At 38.1% G+C, this 13,886-nt stretch overlaps 1 protein-coding gene across 2 annotated transcripts in view; it reads left to right on the forward strand.

The window, feature by feature from the left end:
• APPL1 (adaptor protein, phosphotyrosine interacting with PH domain and leucine zipper 1) overlaps positions 1-13,886 on the forward strand; it is a 25,958-nt gene continuing 12,072 nt past the window's right edge. For both annotated transcript variants that reach the window (XM_005522114.3, XM_014251674.2), the window contains exons 1-13: positions 1-102; positions 4,334-4,432; positions 4,942-5,001; positions 5,702-5,773; positions 6,546-6,633; positions 8,177-8,218; positions 9,014-9,072; positions 9,534-9,680; positions 11,088-11,170; positions 11,272-11,430; positions 12,149-12,337; positions 12,826-12,868; positions 13,499-13,555. In XM_005522114.3, coding sequence (XP_005522171.1) covers positions 49-102; positions 4,334-4,432; positions 4,942-5,001; positions 5,702-5,773; positions 6,546-6,633; positions 8,177-8,218; positions 9,014-9,072; positions 9,534-9,680; positions 11,088-11,170; positions 11,272-11,430; positions 12,149-12,337; positions 12,826-12,868; positions 13,499-13,555 — 1,152 coding nt within the window. In that variant the 5' untranslated portion in view covers positions 1-48. The remainder of the gene's footprint in view (positions 103-4,333; positions 4,433-4,941; positions 5,002-5,701; positions 5,774-6,545; positions 6,634-8,176; positions 8,219-9,013; positions 9,073-9,533; positions 9,681-11,087; positions 11,171-11,271; positions 11,431-12,148; positions 12,338-12,825; positions 12,869-13,498; positions 13,556-13,886) is intronic.

Raw genomic sequence — 13,886 nt, forward strand, 5'->3', positions numbered from 1 at the left:
TCCGGCGCGGGGGGAACGGAGCCGCGGGGGCTCAGCGCCGCTGCCGCCATGCCCGGCATCGACAAACTGCCCATCGAGGAGACGCTGGAGGACAGCCCGCAGGTGAGACAGGCCCGGCGGAGGCCGTATCGGGCCCAGCCCCTGCTTCCCGGGCCCAGCGCTGTTTCCCTGTCGCTCCCGGCCCCGGGAGAGCCGCGGCGGTGGCCGTGAGGGAGGGGGATGCCCCGGCAGCGCGGCGGGGACGCTGCCTGCATGGCCCCGCGGGGCTCCGACAGTCTCGGCTCGGGCTTTTCGCCCCGGCCGTGCCCTGCGAACGCCTGCCCGGAGCTCCGCTGGCCCCGCCGCCGTTCCCGGGAGTGCTGCGGGCCGGGCGCGGGGCCGCCGCTCCGGGCCCGGGCGCTGCGGCAGCTCCGTCAGGGCAGCGCCGGCACCGGCTCCCTGATCCCCACCCCCGCCTTCGCACCCGGGCTCGATTTTGGACACCTCGTGACCACAAAACCCATGTTGCCTTCTCAAAACGATTTTTCCGCTTTGTTTTTCACTGAGGTGCACTAAGGTTTAATAGACCCATACGAAAAGCAGGTAGTGGGTGAGGTTATCGCGGCGATGGTTAGTGCGGAGAGAAGGTGGGAAGCACATGGTGCCCGGAGGCCTCTGCTTGCTCCGATTCTTCTCTTGCGTTGCTGCTGCCTGATCTGTGTCAGCGATGCCCTGTAGTGCACTGGAGCTCCTTTCTAGAGTAGGAGATGCTTTACTCAGTTGCTCTGGTTTCTCTTGCTGGCAGCAGCAACAGCAAGTCCTTGTACTGGGATTCTTAGATACGGGAAAAAAGTTTGCAATGTATTTTTATTTGCGGCAGCCTTTTGAATTAAGATCCTTGTTCTGATGCATGGTTTAGGCAGTGAGCAGGATGTCCTATATTGCAATACTATAAGTACATAAGCATGTGCACATAAGCATGTGCACTAGTAATTTTAATTCCTTGATCACAGAAAGAGAAACTTTCACTTGTTAAAAAGGGAAATATAGACGCTAAAAAGACATTCTATATCAAGTGGAAGGGCGACTTAAAACAGGAATAATTGATTTCCTGAGGACAGAGCCCCAGATAGCTCAAATGCTAGATGTGAGATGAGATCTGGCCTCTAATGTGGGTTCTGGTCCAGGGGCCAAACCTGATGTCATCTCATGAGGAGGGAAAAATTTTGAAGGTCTTGTAATAATACTGATTTTAAAAAATAATCTCTTGAAGGTCTGTTCTTAGTATAATGAAGTCAGAACTATTCATATTTATAGGAAATGTCAAATGTATCATGAACTTAGGAGCATCTGAGGACATTTGGGAAGCACATGAAAAAAATGTTACTTATTGGAATGTAATTTTAATTCTAGAATCTTCCATGTGAGGTTTTTTCTGATACAGACAGGCCTGATACTTAAGTAATTGAATTTGCCAATATTGTCTTCTGTTTTAGATCTAAAATGTACGTCTTTCAGTCAATTCACTATTTTAGGTGAATTCTGGGAGCCAGGTCCTCTAGGAAGGATTCAGCTCTGTTTTCTGTTCGGTTGGTCTGTTTGTTACATTAGTTAATTTCTGTTACTTTGAAATCAGTGCAGTGGAAATGGCAACAAATGGTGCTTGAAGAAAGCGGAATCCTCTCTCTGGAGGAGTTGCCATGACTTCCATACATTTACGCTGGAATGTTGAAAAGCTCATCAGCCTGGGTTGTTTAGTGCTGGACTATGGCCTGGAGTTCGTGTTTCAGACACTGACTGTAATATATAAACGTCATATCAAACTTATTCTGTGTCTGAGGGAAGAAAAGGCTTTTCAAAAATGTCCAAACCCTTTCATTTCCTGTTGTCACATGACAAAAATCTAACCACTGTGCTTGTCAGGCCTAAACCAAACGCCAAGTTTACATAGTCTTTTGCTATGCAAAAGAGAGCAATTATGTATTAACTTAGGACATTATTACACACATACTCGGTGTGTATTTAGAGAGTTTCTGCTCGAACTGATTTGCATTCCCAAAGCATTGCACAACAAAAAAGTCAGGAGACTATGGTAGCGCCGGCTCTGTCTCCTGTCACTTGCAGAGCCCTCCATCTGATGGCATAGAAGGCTTAGCACTGACTTCTAAAGAGGGGGTTTCTTTGTGCAGCTTCTCCCTGGTCCTCTCCTGTTTGCCTGCTTGCAAACACGGGTTATAAGATTTCTAAAGAACATGCAAAATGATGTAGATTTTTACTAGAAACATAAGTAAACAATTCTTCTAATCTTATGCTAAGCAGAAGACTGCCATAACTTGTTTACAGTTTCAGGTTAATTTCTTTCTATCAGTATCATATGATATTATTTTGATGGCTGGACATCAATAACTGACACTTTAAAAATAAAACAGAAATTTTTATTTTTTCAATGTTCAGTTTTAAAGAGTAAATAATCCAGAAACCTTACATAATACTCCTTCAAAATTAGAAGCTCAGGTTTATCTATGTTCAGGTTTAAAGTTCGTGAGTATATAATTCAGTGGTTACAGTACCATGTTATTTTTTCTTTTGCAGTCTTTCATGTATGTCTACTTTAATGGGAGAGTCAAGGCTGTTAGGATGACATATGTTGCCACACCTGGCAAAGATTTGAGTTGTCCTCCACCTCTTTCCACTTGATTTATAAACTAGAACCAGCATTAAAGCTATTTATTGTGTTGATTATGCTGTTTCATTATATTTTTTAATATTTAAATATCTTTTAGACATCATATAGCATGATAGTAGTTGTGATACAGCCAGGCATCTAATGCAACTTAAAGAACTTCATGTAAAAAGAATTGTCAAATAATATACTTTATATGGGTTTAAGATGTAGTCTTTGATTATCATTAAAAGCAAATGGTCAAAAATGGCTGAAAAAGACCTTCATGCTTCAAGGGGAGATGGACTAAACACTTGAGTAATTTCAGGAAAGCCTAGGGAAGACTGAAAACTAGAATTTCCAATTTCAAGTGTTTAACAGTCATAGTTTGGGAAGAAAAGCAGTTATGTGCTTATGATTCTTTCAATTTTCTGTCTGAATATTAATTCTAGTGCAAACCAAGAAACAAAGCACAGTCCTTTTGCTAAAACATTTCCCTTGTGGCTCTTGCATGCGCTGCTCCTGCTTCTACAGCCAAGCGTCGCAACCGATGTTTTAAGACAAGCCAGGGTATATATATCCTGAACAGGGTTACTTGTACATCCTCTCCTTTTGCCCCTTTGGGATTGGAAGCCATTCAAAATCCTCATGGTGAGGAATAACCTTGCTTCCAAATGCAAAAAAGGATGCAAGAACATGCAGTCAGCATCTCATTTAAGCTTACAGGCAAATTACACCTGAGCAACCTGATTGCCTTCTTATCGAGTCAGTCATTTGGGCAGAAGGGAGAGCAGAGAATGTCAATCACCCTGACTTATGCAAGGACTCTGACACGGTCTGGCAGCATTCTTCTGGCCAAAAGGGAGAGGTATGGACTGTGACCTGAGTGGAAAAACTGGCTGGATAGTTGGGCTTACAAATGGAGGTGAGTGATTTAGTCTAATAGGTGGCTAGTGATAAAAGAGGTTGGCTTTTGAGGTGGATGCTGTTAAGCACCATCAGTGATGCAGGCAGTGCAGTTGGACACAGGAGCCATCAGGCTTGTGGGTGACACTAGCTGAGGAACAGACAGACTGACAAGCTGGGGTAAGGAGAGATCTTTTTACTCCCTTTCAGTGGTGAGAAACATTCATGTTGAGGAAAATCAGGCACAGGTCGTATTGTTTGCTTTGGTTTGGTCTAGTTCCTCAACCTTTTGATCACAGAATTGATGGTTATTCCACAGGTAAATTATAGATCCAAGCACAACCAGCAACTGTCTGTGTTCAGGTTGGATAGTATGGGACAGTCACAGCCTTTATTTGGATCTCACTGCGGAGGAAATGTGTATAATATTGGCCAGCTGTTTAATACCAGTAATTTTTACCCTTTCTCCTTAAGGATGTACCATAGTGAGCCCAGTAGTTTCCCACAGTTTCAACATTTAACAGTTGTCTATCTCCCTTGGCCCTTTCCTTTCTGAAAATGTATTAAGCTGGAGAGAGGCTGACAGTAGGAGAAAGGCTGATCTTGGATATCTGTAAGATTCTTGGGCATGCAACAGGTATCATTCCTTTAAATGTTATCGGAGGGTTTATAAAATTTTCAGTAATGAAACCTGAAATAATGCTATTTGTGACGGAAATCCCATTATATTTTAATTTTTCTCTTCTAACTTGTCACGTTCATGTTTTGGCTCTTTGATTGCTACAGACCCGCTCTTTGCTGGGAGTATTTGAAGAAGATGCTGCTGCAATATCCAATTACATCAATCAGTTGTTTCAAGCCATGCACAGAATATATGATGCTCAGGTAGTGTTAATGAAATTCTTGAATGCATTATAAAGCTTTGGAACCACATTTCATGTTTCTTGCTTTTTTTTGACATTATGATGAGCAATATGCTTTTCTTTAACTTCCATATGCTTTAAACATAGAAGTGAAATAAATTAAGAATTAGGTTTTATTTTTCTGTATGTTAGGGAGTGGTAAAGACTAAATTCTTGTAATTTTTCATGCAACAGAATTTCTTATAACAAATGAAGTTATGTTCTCTGTTCTCCAAATAGCTTTAATGTATTTCCCAGGTGTTTCTAAAATGTTTGTGTATAATAATATGTATCAGATTAGAGGTAATTTTTTTACCCACAATATATTAATGTTTCACTCATCCAGAAATAACTCCACTTTGATGCCAGAAACATAATCTATTTTGTAAGTTTTTCTAAAAATTTGAGTTTGTGGCTGTATTTTAAATTTATATATACTTTAACTGTTTGACTTTTTACTGATTTTCATGTTTCCCTTTATTTTTTTATCAGAATGAATTAAGTGCAGCAACTCATCTGACTTCAAAGCTTCTGAAGGAATATGAGAAACAGGTACTGCGTAAATCATGTTGTCTGTGTGTGGTCAGGACTGTGTATTTTTGTAGTCTTGTATCTCCCAGAGCACAGTGTAGAATGTATTTAGGTTTGGTCCAGATAAAATGAACTGCTGTGGTTGGTGGTTCAAATCATTGCCAGAAGAATCTACTGTCTTAATTTTAGTTCTTCCAACTAAACCAGAATGAAGTTCCTCTTACCACGATGAATATTAATAACTTCTGAAGTATTTTACTTTTGGATTAGTTTTTTTGAGAATTGCTTAGGATAGTTCTGTTTTGGTTTTACTTTATAAACCTTTTTACTCTTAAGTGCTTAAATAGTCACAAAGAGAAGAGACTGCATTGCAATCTCCAAATTACAACCATAATTTATTCTGCAAGCATAATTCCATCTCTGAAAGCACAAACTGTGGAATCCAAAGCTTTCTTCCCTTGTAACCTGTACTATGGAGGGTTCTCTGTAGCTTTGCTGATGGGTCCCCTTTTCTGAGGTTAAAAATGTTAAAAACAAAAATTGGCTTCTGTTAAGAGGCTGCTACTCCCTCTCCTCCTTTCCACCAAATGAGGTGAACTGCTTCAGTGTATCTTAACTGTGCAATATTTTAAACTAATGGAATACCTGATATAGAGATGATTCATCCAGTTTTGTGAATGGCAGAAAACACTGCAAACAACAACTCTTTTTGCCTTTTCAGCGTTTTCCACTTGGGGGAGATGATGAAGTCATGACTTCGACTCTGCAGCAATTTGCAAAAGTGATTGATGAGGTAAGTGCTTTTGCTAATGCTGTCAGACTTAAACTGCATAATTATTCTGTTTTAAGGCAGGAGATATAGAAATGGCATTCATTCATCAACAAGGTAACAATTAATTGTATATTGCAGCATCTATTTAAAGTTATGTAACCTTAAGATAAAGAATAAATTCAGCAAAATGAGGATACATTGCTGACAAAAAAATGTAGTTTAACTGCTAGAGATAGAGCCAAAACCATCACACAGTGTCAGTTAGCAACTATGTACCTGAGGGTATCTGTATTGCCTGATTTCAGATACCTGACTGACAGAGGACCCTCCTGCTGTCTCTCTTAGACACTGACTCATAGGACACACAGCTGAGCACCATTAAGAGCTGAATCAGGATTTTTGCTGTGATCCCTCTCCTCCTAAACAGCATTTTAGGAGGAGGATCACATTTTATTCTACCTCTGTGAGGTGTGAAAGATGGGCCGTGATGTAGCTGGAGGGAAACTGGAGAAATAAACTGACTAGTCAGGATAAGAGTCAGAATGAGGCTGTTTTTGGACATGATCCAGTAACTTGGAAAAATTCAGACAAAAAACTAAACTCTAAAAGTTTTCTTATAAAAAGCTGATGATGACATCTGAACTCTAGAAAAAAGTAGCTGCAAAAAAAAGAACATGCAAAAATGTGTTTGAGTTGTACATGTTGTCTTTGAGTGACATTGATGTCCATCTATTGTGATTTGATTTGGCGTCAGCACTGCTTTCCTAAGATTTTCTTCTTTTGTCTTTTTCAGCTCAGCTCTTGCCATGCAGTACTTTCAACTCAGCTTGCAGATGCAATGATGTTTCCTATTACCCAGTTTAAAGAAAGGGATCTAAAAGGTAGAGGACCAAATACTGTTTTTTATCAACAGCAGCAACAATAAAAACATGGCATTTAATCTTTTTAGCTCTTGTTTCACTGAACAGAATACACAACTTATTTTTCAGCTCTCAAAAGTATGCATCTCCCCATTTAAAAAGAAAAGTAAGTTATTTCTATTCATGACAGTATTACAGTAGAACTTAACATTGTTATTGTTTCAACAAAAATATTACTTACATTAGAGAAGAACTTACCTTCTTTTCAAGATGAACAATTAGCAGCTACTCAGAAATGTTAGGAAAGAATAATTTTCAGGAAAGATTTGTGTATCTGATCATAACATCAATATAATTGCTGGACTAAGCTCATAAGGCAAAGTGTCAAAGTTGTAGTACTTACTGTATTAAGATTTAGTAATGTGGTTATTCAACCCTGCTGGTAGCACTGGTGACTTCTTATGTGCAGACATAAGATGCTTCCAGTTTTGTAGTAATTGTATCATGTGCCTGGTTTAAAATAACATCTAATATGTGTGATGATAGATTTTACTCAAGATACTGGAGTGAACAGACTGCTGTGGCAAATGGGCTTCCAAGTAGGAATTTTAAGAGTTAAACCTCAAGTAACTTAAATATCCCTACTGTGAACCTTCTAGAGTGGGTATACCTAAGATATGAATATCTGAAGTCTAAATTGAAATAAAAATTACAAGTCTTTCATAAGTCTTTTAACTCTTCATGAAGTTTGGAAAATACTTCTTTGGTAATAGTTCACAGCAAAATTATGGATTGAAAAGATTATGGTTTGTTTTATTTTTTGGGGCAAGGGATCATGACTATCCCAAGGCTATTACTTCTCAGGACCTGAAAAATCTCCTGTTAGTACTCACTGAAGAGGCATCCCTGAGGCAATAATCACAAGTTAAATTTTCCTGCTGAAAGATTTAGCCACCAGCTGGTGTAGTTTGTAATGACTCTACGCTTCTTTATGGTCTTCATAGGCATTTCCTGGACAGTTTTTTTATATTTGCTTTACCATAAAGTTGAGCATGTTTCTCTGCTGATTTGTATTGTAATATGGCACAAACCACAACCAAGATCAGAGCATGTGTAAGGTACTGTGCTAGTTCCAGTTCCTGACACAGTGAGACAATAACCAGCTGGAACTCAGCTCATTTTAGCTAGGAGGAGTCCCAATGTATTTTGGGCTTTGATACTACCCATCTCCCGTGCTTCCATTTCCCCAGCTCAAACCAGAACCCAGACTGGAACTACAGGTGACACAGTTGTATTGATGATGAGTTTCAAAGACATTTGAAAATAAATTCCTTCTTACAGTATTACAGTATTTTTTTTTTTTTAAAGCACTGAAATGATCCTCAGGCCACTGGTAGGAGCAGACAGACTTGCCTGGCCATGTAATGCTTGTGCTGGTAGCTCAGTATGGTACAAGGTGTTACCTTCAACTGCTCAGCAGTGAAACATTACATGAGAAACTGTAATACATGACTGTTACATTAATGACAACTTATTTAAATTGTGATTTTTTTTTTTTTTTTAGAGATATTAACTCTTAAAGAAGTTTTCCAAATTGCAAGTAATGGTAAGTGTAAAGACTTGATCTTATCAGTATTACAAGACAACAGTATTATTGTAGATTATTATTTGTACTTAACTAGTGGAGTTAAGCCTGTAGGCTTAAAGTAACTAATTAAGGTGTAATTTTTCTGAGTGATGCTTAGGCACTCAGCTTTCCCCGGTTCACTTGTAAATCCCTGCTTTGTGTACTGAAGCGTTAAGGCAAATTGAAAGGGTTTTTTACAACATCTTAAGTGTATGTATGATTATTAAATAATGTAGGATTATGCCACCAAAATTTCAAAAAGAGTAAGGTGCTAGCTCGCTTCTTAAAGTCAGGACTTGGTCAATAAAAAAATTGCATTCCTAAAATGAATTTCATAGTTCTCCTCCCTATTTTCAGAAGTTATGTTTTTAGCTGCCTCTAATATATCCTTGTAGAGAACTTACTATTTAAATAAGATTCTACTTCTCTCAGTGAAAATTGTTTCATTGCTTTAGAAGCAAAAAAGATAAGATAGTTTTTCATAATGTAAAGTTTCTCTACTTAATGGACAGTTTTTCTTTGAAAAATAGTGGATGTTTAGGAAACTTTGTAACAACTTGGTAACATTTGCATCTGGTTAGAATTTTTCTTCAGCCCAATTATTTGTTGCAGTGAAATGATTGTAAACAGAAAAGAACAATTCCTTAAGGTGTTAATATGCCAGAACTTTGCATTCAGCTGTCTGTGTAACACTTCGATATAAAAGTTTTTCTGCTCTGTTTCATAAGTCGTTAACTTTTGAAAATGATAATAAATTCTCTCTTGATTTCTTAGACCATGATGCTGCCATTACCAGATACAGCCGATTGTCAAAAAGAAAGGAAAATGAAAAGGTTTGTAAAACAAAATCTTAATATAAAGATTTTCAGAGAAGAAATAATTTTCATTTTATATATATGTATGATGGAACACGGTGTATGGTAGATTCTGTGTGACATTTGATAGTTTATGCTTTAGCAGTCTAGATATAAAAGCAGATTTCTCCAATACATGCCTGTCCTGTAACACTGACAATGCTTTAGGAATAATATTGTGATATCATATTCAGTTTGTTTTTGTGAAGAAATAACCACACTTTCCAGGTAGAGAAGAATGCTGTATTTATTTTTCACATATCTCATGTTTAAATTAGAGAAGCAGAATTGCAAAGTAAAACATGCAGCAGCTGGTGATATAGGGTACAACATGACTGTGGATTTTTCCATGCTGACTATAAAGCTGACCAGAAGGCATGTGATCAATGCCAAGTCTCAAACATTCCTTTTTTTCCCTCCCCTTGTCTGTGTCTCTTCAGATCAAGGCTGAAGTTACAGAAGATGTATATACTTCAAGGAAAAAGCAGCATCAGACTATGATGCATTATTTCTGTGCATTAAATACTCTCCAGTACAAAAAGAAAATTTCTCTTCTAGAGCCCTTGCTAGGATACATGCAAGCTCAGGTAATTTCATATTCTGAAAGCAGGAGGTCTGAAAGAAGATATAAAAGTACTTTATGAAGGTTGATGTAGTGAAATCCATTGCAAGCCCTCTTCTGCAGTCCAAGGATGGAAACAGAGAAAAATACGCCCCCATCCACATCTCTGAGCTGCCACAGCTGCTGCCCTGACTGTGCCATTAGTTATCACTGGTCATTGCCCACTCACTGCAGGAAGCTCTTCATGAGATGCCCTCACTGCCATCAGAGAGTCTTTTAGCAAAATCTGAGTGAAAATATAATGGTTAATTTCCCCCCAAAACCCAGATGGCTGGATTTCATGTAATGCCTAGATTTTCACTGTTGGGCATTTGATTCCAGTAAATGGAAGAGCTGATTAGAGCTTTCATGCAAGTCCACATAGAAGTGAATCTTCTCAGTAAGTAACATGGAGACAGTTAAACTCATTCCTGTGGCAGCTATTCTGAAATGAGATAATCATCAAAAACTATATAACTACTGTTTTCAATCAAGGCTGTGAAAGAGCCAGAATGCTAAAAAACATTCTGGTTTGGTTTTGCTTAATAAGTTCATCATTGGTTTACTTGAGGATGGGTGCTACAGAAAATACAACTATGTTAAAGTTACTTGGACAGACTTAATTTGCAATTTCGAAAGTATGTCATTAAGCATGGGCTTAATGGGTTTTTTTGCAAGTCAAGCTTTCCAGCATCTGGCACTGCTGCAGTGACCTGTGTAGAAATTAACTTCTGTACACTGTCTGAAAACTTTGGAAAGGCAAGAACTCTTGCTTTCTTTTGAAACTTTGCAGCTTGTATTTAAGAGCCAAGTTGTGCATGTTTAGTGTAGTAAAGTAGGGCAACCTGTTGCTTAGGTGGAGCTTCTTACTGAATCTAAGAAACGGAAGGGCAGGGCCATGTCCCAGAGCTTCCTGTTCTGAGAGTTCTCATGACTAACCTCAGTTTAGCTGTGGCAGATTATCTGGCCCATTGTGGAGTACCCTGTGCTTAAAATACATATTGTTAGTTCTCTGTGGATGGCCCTGGACAAATACTCACAGGTTTTTTCTCTCCTGTGTGCCCCAAATAACCCCCCATAACAGAATGGTGGGCTTGAAAAAGGACAGAGAGACCTTGGGAGTTTTTCCAGGGCAGTTCCTGTGTGCTTCTGTGTTTCCTCCAGGCAGCTCTGTTCACGTCCTTGTGACACAAATCCCAGTGCAGTGCCAGCAGCAGCCTTCACCTGCAGCCATAAACACACATTCTGCTGCTTTTAGTAAGAGGCTTTGGTTGGAATGAGGATGAAAAAAGATTTCTCTGAGAAACTTTAAACTCCTATGACTTCATCTGTTAATTGTTAGTGTAGTTTTATTAATGTCTAAATTCTCCCTTTTCCTCTTTTTTTTTTAAAGATAAGCTTTTTTAAAATGGGTTCAGAAAATCTTACTGAGCAACTGGAAGAATTTTTGACCAATATTGGCACAAGTGTACAGAAGTAAGTTGGCTTTGTTGAATTTTGAACTTGAATCAGTATTATTTTTTCTGTTTCTACTTAGTAAGAAATTATCTTTCTTAATAACACATTTTTTATCTTAGTGTTCGCAGAGAAATGGATTGTGAAGTAGAAAACATGCAACAAACTATAGAGGATTTGGAAGTAGCCAGTGATCCACTCTATTTGCCTGATCCTGATCCTATTAAATTTCCTGCTCATAGGAATCTAACACGGAAAGCTGGCTATCTCAATGCAAGAAAGTAAGAGTAACTTATTATTTTAAAATTCCAGAGTATATTTAATTTTGGGAAAGGGAACCTAGAGAAGCCAGTTTTTTAAATGTTAGCTATGCTGATTTTATAAGTTTAGTTCAATAAGTCACATAATAGCTATTCTGTTTCTTTCTTTGGACTTCACCTAATTAGTGTTAAATCCATTGTTACACTGACAATGTCATTCAGGTGCAAAGTATAATTGTCCTGATTTTAGTCTAATTTTGCCTGAATTTTCACAGTTAAAAAATGGGTTTGAGAGTGTAATTTCTCTGCATCCTAACTGGGAAGTAACAAGATTCCATCTATCTAGGATTGTTCTGGAAGTGTGTGTTAAAGCTTTGGGATTCAAGTTACTAATAAAACAAAGCAAAGTATCTGTTAACCAAAATACCCTTGGAAGGAGTTTCTGGATTCCATGCAGCAGTGGCTTGTGCACAGGAAGGAGCTGTGCATCCAAGGAAGTCCAGCTGTTTTTGAGAGCTATTAATAATAGGTTGTAACATTTAGATTCTTGTACTGTAATTTATTTAATAAGCTCCAAGGAATTAAAAAAAAAAAAAAAAAAGCTGATTACTTTTATAACAGTTAAAGTAAAATACTGAATGAAGTATGAATTTCTGTATTAGAACACAATTGCAGCAGCTGATATTATAGAGTGTCTGAGCAAAAAAGAGAGGCTAATTGAGGACTTTTTATCTTTTAGTAAGACAGGGCTGGTGTCTTCCAGTTGGGAGAGGCAGTTTTACTTCACTCAAGGTGGAAATCTGATGAGCCAGGCAAGAGGTGATGTGGCTGGGGGACTTGTCATGGACATAGACAATTGCTCTGTGATGGCTGTGGACTGTGAGGACAGACGGTACTGTTTCCAGATAACATCTTTTGATGGCAAAAAGTGAGTGGTCTTATATTGCTGTTTCCTCTTAGAAATAGTAGACTCACAAACTGGGGTAAGAAAGGTGGTCTGCCTTTGGCCAGATGTTAGCTTGATGTATTTTGTGGATATTTAGAAGCAAAATCTGGGATATCCTTTTAATTGTGTAATGTCTGGATTTTTGTTTATAAACTATAATGTAGCTGAGTAGTATTTCAGAATAAGATTATCATAATTGGTAGACAATCACATATTATTGCATTTTGTGAATACTTTAGTGTTACATGGACACAATTAGAATTGTGTTGCTTTTCTGTTTCCTGTTGAAAGGAAAGCATAGCTTCCTCCCCATCCTAATTAAATGTTGACTGCACTCAGCACAAGCACAATCTTCAGGCTTTCATAAATTGTTGTTCAGTGTGTAAATATGAAAATGCAATTTCCTGGCTGACTGTATTTGTGAGGCATTTTAAATACACAAAATTGTGTTTTCCATTCTCCTCTTTCAGGTCTTCAATCTTACAGGCAGAAAGTAAAAAAGATTATGAAGAGGTAAGCTTATAGGAGGTGTGCATGGAGCTCAGTGATTTTCTGATGCACAGAAAGAATGCATTCCTAACCGTAGCTGGATACTGCAAATTTTTTTCCGTTTCTACTTATTAATAAATTGTCTTTGCTAGTAATACCTTGTTTATCTTAGTGTTCCTGTTAGTTTCCTCCTTCAGATAAAAGTTGAGAAGCCAGGAACAGGAGCAAATGGTTTTCCAGAGCAGAGAGAGCGTGCAGGTTCTAGCTTGCAGGTGCAAGAAATGAGCAAATTCCACAAAAGCCAAACTGAATTTTTATAATGTCTTGAGGAAACAATGTTATCTGCATCACAGAATAAAGAAGAACAGAGAATCCTGAGAAGGTTTTTTTTAATTCCTTAGAGTTGTGAGTTAAGCTTTCTTTAGTTTAGCTGTAGTATGACTAAAATAATTTCTGTGAGTGAAATCTAGAAGTGCAAGGTGCAGTATGCAGGTGCCAGTGAGTTTATTGACAAGCTGTGTATGCAGAATATTTGGCTCCCTGAGTTGACAAAGGAAGTAGAAAAAGTGCTGAAACTAGCAACTCAGGTATTCAATCAAGTTTGTTTAGAAAACATGACATGAATTTGTTTTCTTTTTTCTTCCTCTTTTTCAGTGGATATGCACCATAAACAACATATCCAAGCAGATATATCTAAGTGAAAACCCAGAGGTAACTTTACTAAAATTCATAGTTATCAGTAATATGTTAACATTTATATTTATAGAGTAAATTCATATTAATACAAATTTACATAATGATTTTTGCTTACTAAATTAGGGGAATTGACCCAATAAAAACTCTTTTATAACAGAGCATATATCTATATATGAAGTGTGTCTTCATGTTTTTTAGTTCAAAGTTGAGGGCTGCATTTCTCAAATGAGATTTTTCTTTTTGTTTTCCTGGCTACATTTGCTTATTTAGCCACAGTTATCATTGGAACTTTTCTCTATTGCTGCTTTTTATTGACATTGGCAGTATTGTAAGGCCAGTGTGTTCA

This window comes from Pseudopodoces humilis, chromosome 13 (assembly GCF_049639895.1).
Source record: "Pseudopodoces humilis isolate 2021_Gansu_Grassland_sample_001 chromosome 13, ASM4963989v1, whole genome shotgun sequence".
In the NCBI taxonomy this organism is placed as follows: Eukaryota; Metazoa; Chordata; class Aves; order Passeriformes; family Paridae; genus Pseudopodoces; species Pseudopodoces humilis.